The 7,716-nt window shown below is 39.0% G+C and overlaps 1 protein-coding gene across 1 annotated transcript in view; it reads left to right on the top strand.

Annotated features, from left to right (window-relative positions):
- rab22a (RAB22A, member RAS oncogene family) overlaps positions 1-6,429 on the top strand; it is a 14,355-nt gene extending 7,926 nt beyond the window's left edge. The window contains exons 4-7 of the mRNA XM_019856768.1: positions 2,023-2,094; positions 2,631-2,737; positions 4,018-4,127; positions 4,684-6,429. Of these exons, the coding sequence (XP_019712327.1) occupies positions 2,023-2,094; positions 2,631-2,737; positions 4,018-4,127; positions 4,684-4,781 (387 nt within the window). The 3' untranslated portion in view covers positions 4,782-6,429. The remainder of the gene's footprint in view (positions 1-2,022; positions 2,095-2,630; positions 2,738-4,017; positions 4,128-4,683) is intronic.
- The last annotated feature ends 1,287 nt before the right edge of the window (positions 6,430-7,716 follow it).

The following is a 7,716-nucleotide window of genomic DNA, read 5'->3' as shown; positions in this document are numbered from 1 at the left end:
TGATAACAAGTAAAGCATTCGAGGAAACGTTCTCGAAGGCTAAAAACCTTACGCTAACTGGAGCGCTAATGAGAGAGAAGCGCTCCAGTTAGCGTAAGGTTTTTAGTCTTCGAGAGCTAACTATGGCCATCGAGGACTACGAAGCGCCCCGTGGCTGGCTTAAAAGTTCATTGCATTCCAGGAAGTATTTGTTATTGTTAGATTCAGACATCCCGTGGCTGGCTTAAAAGTTCATTGCATTCCAGGAAGTATTTGTTATTGTTAGATTCAGACGAGGATGGACGTTGCATTGCTAAAATGGTTACAAAACGGACCTTTTGATGTCAAGCAGCTAAGACAAGAAGAGCTCTGATGCTGGAAGAGAGGGTAAAAGTGATCAAAATGAAAGACGGAGCAAGCAAAATAAAAGACATTTTCCAAGAAATTGATGTAAGTGAAAGTGAATGCTGATCGTAAATTTCGCAATTTCTTTCCCTTTTTTTCTTTCTACACTGACAATATGAAGTGTCAAATAAGTGTGTGCTCATACTTATGTACTATTGGAATAAAAATAGATTACACAAACGTTTGTGTGTGCGTGTACACATACGTTTGTGTGTGTGGGTGTGTGTGTGCTTACATCTGAGATCAAATTTGCTACAGTGAAAAACCCCCTGTTGTGAAAAATTTCTTGCTGCAAACATGATTTCGTTGTAGAGGAGTTTCACTGTACATAAAACGAGAGAAACAGTAGTCGGGATTTTTTTAAAATACAGTGGTGCCTTTAATTCATTCTGCGTCCCCGCTGTTAATTCAAAGCACTGATATCTCAAATCTTCTTTCACCTTTGAAATGAATGGAAACGCCATTAAATGTTCACACCGGGCAAAAAAAAAAAAAGTTGCAGATTGGCTTTTAATAACAACTACACTATGATATTGTACTTCCGAAAAAAATTCGGTAATGACATAATTCTATGGAATGCAGAGAAATGTAACAGTTTTTGCAGTAAACCACAGTACTATTGGTCATTCTTTGCAGAGGATAAATAATCTGAGTATTTTTACTTTATCTTTTGACATATGTTTCTCCAACTTTAGTAGTGTTCAAATATCCATTGCTTAAAGAGTTACAACACTTAAACACAGATGCTATTCTTGGGCCATTTTCAGCATTGAATGCTAGCATGTAGCCAAGCTGACGCTCCTAAAACAAAGCTCTGTGCTTGTTTTATGTGGACTGTGTGTAATTCTCCTTCTTGTATGTTTAGTTGGACAGTAAACTTCAACTGGGAGTGGCAAAAAAGCAGCTCATAATGGCTGATACCTCATCGTAAGTCGGGTCCTTCGTGTCTCAAGGCACCACTGTATAGAAATTCAGCTCTGTTTAATGAATCTAGAATACATGTGTATTAGTTTTCCTTTTTGTATTCAACTACTGAAATGAAATAACATTTGTTTGCTTTAGCCCATATTCTAATTTGAGATTCACTTTATATGTTTTTTTGGTTTGGTTGCCAGTGGTCGAAGCGCACTGAAATGCAATTGACTCAATAATCGAATGATCAAGTCATCGAAATGTGAAAATAAGTAGAAGTTCCTGCCTTTCCAGAGAGAATTTGGTTTGGATTGAGCTGAAGGTTGTGATGAATTAAGGATCAAACGCACGTGCTTTTCCACTCAAGTCATAATTGTGGCAGCTCTCCTGACATCCTGCTCGTCTTTCTCTTGATAACTTCCGTGTTTAGCTTTTTTCGTGTGTTTGTTTAATTCAAACCGCTCACTGTAACAATGTGCTGTTGTGGCATTTCTGTCCAAATTTCTTTGGTTTGTTGCAATTGTTTTATTGAATCCAATAAAACACACTCTAGTGTTCAGTCTGCAAGGGATTAGCTACAACCCATAAAACGTACAGGTAGGAGAAAAATGTATGCCAGTACAGCTAAATACTAGTGATTTTAGTTGTCCCCATATTTATAAAACTATATATTTTTTCTCCACGTATTGCCTTTTCATGTATTTTCATATTGTTGTCCTCCCATAGTTTCGAGCTCTGGCACCAATGTACTACAGAGGCTCCGCAGCGGCCATCATTGTTTATGACATCACTAAAGAGGTATTGTTTCTATTCCCAGTTACCAATGCCTGTGCAGAGAGTGTAATAAGGAAGAAACTTCCTTATTTGTCTGTAAATAACACCTGGATTTATTGACTAAATTCTACAGTAGATGTGTAACTGTTTGTTCTGAACCATGTGAAGATCTACGTACTTGGCAGTAGCACGTCCTTCCCACAGTTTGTATTTCTGTGGAGGGAAAGGTTGAAGCATTTTGGAACGTGGATCTGAAAGCCTCTCATTTCATCTGTCTGTAAACTATAAAGTTTCAGCTAGCAGCTAATTATCCTAGCTTAGCAAAAACAACTGGAAACAGGAGGGAAACTGCTGGCTTAGCTTTCGCCAGCGACGGCAGATTTCACTGTGCTGGCGACGATGCAACACTTGTATGTGTTAAAAAAACAAAACAAAAAAAACGTTCACAGAAGTAATGGCGGTCTTTTGATTATTTTCTTTTTAACACTGGGAGCAGTGCTCGGATACCGCTAGTAGAAGCTTGTCAATGCGCAGTACATATTATTTGCTTGTGCCGCCAGGAGTCCTTCCAAACTTTGAAAAACTGGGTGAAGGAGCTGCGTCAGCATGGCCCTCCCAATATCGTGGTGGCGGTCGCTGGCAACAAATGTGATCTGTCAGACGCCAGGTGAGCCTGTGAGAAATGGGAAAAATCTAGTCTAGGCATACTGTACCCCCAAACGCTGGCCTGTTTCTAATTTTTTTTTAATCTTAAAAAAAAAAAAAGAAAAGTTTCCTTTGAGATCAATTATATTTGTGAAATAGTGAACCCCCACCTATTTGTGGGTTATTTTTCACAAAGTCACCATTTTTTTCCTGTTGTCTCTAAAGACATTAAAGTCCTGACCAATAGGAAAGTAGTAACTGTGTCAAGGAAGTTCTGTATTGTAAAAGTGATACATCTTGACCGCTTAAGTTCTGTCTTGGAAGAGCTAAATTTCGTCTAAATGCTAAGGAGAGTCTGCCACATGTTCATGTGCACATGCATACTTCTGGTGCAGTTTTTCTCAATCAAATCGTCTGGAGGGCATTCATGAATATTTCAGTAATTGGTTACCGTTTTTAACAGAGAAGTCTAAGCAAAAATGTTAGCTGAAAGTAGTGACGAAAGGGCCCTCGCAATTACCTTTTGATGGCGAATCCTCAAAAGGATCATCAAACTTTGACACTATGCTCTGCCCACATGAGATGCCAAAAAATATTTGAAATCTATCGTCTAGCTAGTAATTTACCCCAAATGGCGCCTTTTAGCTAAAATAACCGACTGCCTGATCAATTTCAGGCATCGGTTATTGAGATTTTTTTGTGTGCATTTTTTTAAATGCATCCTGTCGTGATACATGCACACCCAATTAAGTGTTGATTATTGATACCCGTGTCTGCGGATAATTTTTTTCTAACTTTAGAAGGGGGCGCTACTGAGTGAGTTTTGCGAGATCTTGTTCGAGAATCCATATGATGTACTTTTTCATTAGGATACAAGCGGTTACCAAAATTGGTGAATTTTCAGGGAACTTGAGAAGAAAGTCAGAAGAATAATAAACAGCAATTCCAGGCGAGCCCTCTGCTTATCAGTTACCTATTAATAGTTTAAGGATGATGAAACACTCTTTAAACAAGAACAAAAATGTTGTTCCAACAACATAATTTCCCGAGTTTTAGGAGACTCTACTGTAGTTCTTGCATCATGTTTTCCTCGAGGAGGGAGCTCTCATCTATGTATCTTTAACTGCAGAGTTACAACGGAATATTTCTTGGTCATGGTTGAAATTGGACAATGTGTGTGTGTGTGTGTGTGTGTGTGTGTGTGCGTGCGTGCGTGCGTGCGTGCGTGCGTGCGTGCGTGCGTGCGTGCGTGCGTGCGTGCGTGTGTGGAAACATAACCATTTTGGCACGCACCGGTTGCAGGGAAGTCTTGGAGAAGGACGCCAAAGACTACGCTGACTCCATCCATGCCATATTTGTCGAGACCAGTGCCAAGAACGCCATTAACATCAATGAGGTGTTTATAGAGATCAGTGAGTATTCCTTGAGACTTGCAGAGAACAAAAAGACCATTAATGAAGCACATTACCGATAATCCAGTTCTCTGTAATCCGATAATCCCAACTGTGAGTCAGGGCCCAATCTCAGGGCAATTATTGTTATGATGTCCATATGTTGTCTGTTGATTTACACAATAAAAGTTAAGGGACAAAAAAAAAAAGAAGTCCTTTAGTGTAGTTAATCAGGAAGCCACGCCCAATGATGAGGAGATACCAGTGAAAGTTACTGGATAAAATGACAGTTAGCCTAGCTTCTTTTTTATGTATTTTCCTGCAGTCTTGATGCAGTGTGGCACTTTGCTGCCTCTCACAAGTCAGTCATGGCACTACGAGAGACATCAGGGTTTGGGGAAGTGTTGAAACAATTGTTGGTTGAGTTATCCTTATGTGTGTGGTTTGCTGTGTTGGTCATCTCGAGCACACCGCGCATGAAAAGAGCAGTGAGCCCAAACCATTTTTTCCCCTGGTCATGATGAGGTTATAAATTGGTGTGTGTTTAGCCCTGTTCAGTGTGTGTTTCTTCACACAGGTAAGCGCATCCCCGTCACAGATGCGGCCGGGGGAACATCGGGAAAAGGTTTCAAACTGGGGCGGCAAGAGTCAGAGTCTCGCAGGACATGCTGCTGATGATGCCGGTGACTATTTGTAACGTTTTCCTCATTCTTCCATTGTACTGCGACATAAACAATGCTCACAATATGGATTTTGGAAGTGACAGACAAAAGCCTACAAATAACCACGCTGGTGTCGCAATTCTGTCATCTCCCACCCATAAGGCATGTGAGAGTGATTACTTTTGATATTTGCTTAAATTATTGGCTTTAATTATTTTTTCTCACCATCAAGAAATAGACATCCCTGACATCTGTGCAAACCGTAATTTTGTATGATCCATTCTTCACGTTGGAAAAAGTGCATGTCAACTGCAAATTTCGAAATTGATAAACGATGTCAACTGAATTTGACATTCTCTGAACTTTTGAATACATGTCCGCTTGTTCAATGTTGCAACACCTTTTGCACAGCTTGCTGTTGTCTAACAAAGTGTTTCCAGTACATTTGTCGGTTCAATTAAAATTTGTTTTTAAGCCGTCCTCTTGATCATGCTGATGACATTTTCACATCATGAGACCAAGATGACATCTTACTACTGAAAAACGGTAACTCGCAATTCAAGGCTTCAATCACGATGTTATCAGAGGGAAGTGGCCTCTGGTGTTTGACTTACTAATACAGAGTCCCTGGAAGAGTCACGGAAAGGCATGGAAGTGATAATGTATTGGTCATTTCATGGCACTTATTCAGAATTTTGTTGTTCAGGTCCTTGTTTGAGAACAGCAACTTGTGCAAAAAGTACTTAAAAACTTAAGCATTTCAAAAGGTTAGAGAAGGCCAAATAAAGTTCACCTTTAAAGGTTATGGTGTGTTTTAGGTCCATCTTGAAATGTCACCCAAAAATTCAATATCCCGAACTTTTTGTGATTTGTGTATTTTGCATAGTTCATGTCAGCTTGTAGTCTTTCCAACTTGACTTTGCTGATACTTAAAGCAACACACCACTGAAAATGCATTGTCCTTTATTCGATTAGGCAGCAGTGTGTATAAACATCCATCCATCCATCCATTTTCCGATCCGCTTTATCCTCACAAGGTTCGCGGGGGGCGCTGGAGCCTAGCCCGGCCGTCTTCGGGCAGTAGGCGGGGGACACCCTGAATCGGTTGCCAGCCAATTGCAGGGCATGTATAAAAATTAATAGTGCAAATATCAATAACATCTTCTTCCCTGAAAAAAAGGGTAAACCAATCAAGTGTCAAAATACTGAAATCCCCTGCACAGAGCCATATTGACCCATTTTGAACAGTTCACATATTCATGTGACGCAAAGCGTGCTATAACATGGCACTGTTCAGTTTTAACTTGTTTCCCGGTCTATTTTGCCATAAAAAGCGTTCCGTCTGAAAAATGTGATGGATCTTCCCCAATACATATGTGCACATGTATTATTGTGCCCAAGTTGTATTCAGAAATAATCAATCAAAAGGATCAATATTTTGTCAGAAGTGTTACCTACTCACATACCTCCTTACAGAACAAACGTTGTCATTAATGTACAAACACCGTGATCGATTGTCACCAAAATGTATTCGCAAATAATATGCATTCCTGCTTCATATTTAGAAAATGCCCGAATATTGTGGATTTTATAGAGATTGTAAGGTGTTGCTTGTGAAGAAAGCAATGTTGGGAGCCGGCTCTCATCTGTAAAAAAAATAATAAAAATCATAAACGTTGCGACTTTGTATTCAATATTTTCGGCGTATGATTTGGGCACGCATATACATATAGAATTTTGGTGAGAATCGTTAATGTTTTTGAATGTAAAGCTTTTCATAGAAGGCCCATTGGAGGCACGCAGGCTATTTGCATTCACCAGCCACTGCCGTTATAAATGTCTTTTTTTTAAATTTAATTTCTCATAGTTATAATGGATCAACCATGAGATAGTTATGCATGCTATCTAAATTATGGTAATAATTGACGATGCCGTACCGCATTTTATAGCAATATAGATAAACAAGTGAAAAATGAGCACGCATTACATTACAGTGATTACATGGGCTGCTCAAAATTGTTCAAGGCGACGCTGCACAGAGTATGTTTTTATTTTGATATTTCATCGACTTAACTTTTTTTTATTTTAGGGAATTGGATGTCATTAATTTGCACTATTAATGTATATGTATGCTGCCGAAAACCGAATGAAAGACAATTCATTTTCAGTGGTGCGTTGCTTTAATAACTGTTTCCCCGTCTGCATTTCAGCGTTCTTTTCTCTTTTGTGTGCAGTAAAACTGTAATGCCTGACCTACATTAAAAGAAAAAAAAAATAACGAGCTCAAGAAGCAGACACGAGCGATGTCAAAACACGCTTTGACCCCTGGATGAACCTCTGCTTCTGATTGGCTTTTTTTTCGGTCATGAATTAGTTTGTCTTCTGCGGTGTTTGGGATTTTTTTTTTTCGTGATTGAAGCTTCAGATACTTTACTTCAGAGAAGTCTCATCTCACACAACGATTTGGTAATTTTTATTTGTTTACTTGTCAGTGGCATGCCTACCCAACATCTCCCTTGTTATTTTCATAATGTGATTCCGTGGAACTCCCAGAGTTGAACACAATCTCTTCCGTAACGTTGGTTGGAAATAATGTTGAATGAATTAGTTGGTTTCAAGCTCAGTCTGCCGGCCATCACAAAACCTTCTCTCCACAGGCAGTTTTTCAAAATAACATTTTAAAATTCCTAACAGTCAAGAAAATATAAAGAGTATACAAAGTGTACCAAACTAAGTATTAAAACTAAAGTAAAACTGCAAAAAAAGTAGAACTCTTGCCCCTTTGAAGATGCCTCGCATTTGCATTATGGACAATATAAGTGTTTTCTTTTTTTTGTTGTTAGCAAGCTTATGTTCCTCTTCCGTCTTTACACAACTTAACACAAATCCAAAATATATGTACTGTATTAAATAGTACACAGTCCATTTGCTTACTGAATCTTTTTAGT

Source organism: Hippocampus comes, unplaced genomic scaffold (genome assembly GCF_001891065.2).
Source record: "Hippocampus comes isolate QL1 unplaced genomic scaffold, H_comes_QL1_v1.1 scaffold17, whole genome shotgun sequence".
In the NCBI taxonomy this organism is placed as follows: domain Eukaryota; kingdom Metazoa; phylum Chordata; class Actinopteri; order Syngnathiformes; family Syngnathidae; genus Hippocampus; species Hippocampus comes.
This window is presented reverse-complemented; position numbering and strand designations above follow the sequence as displayed.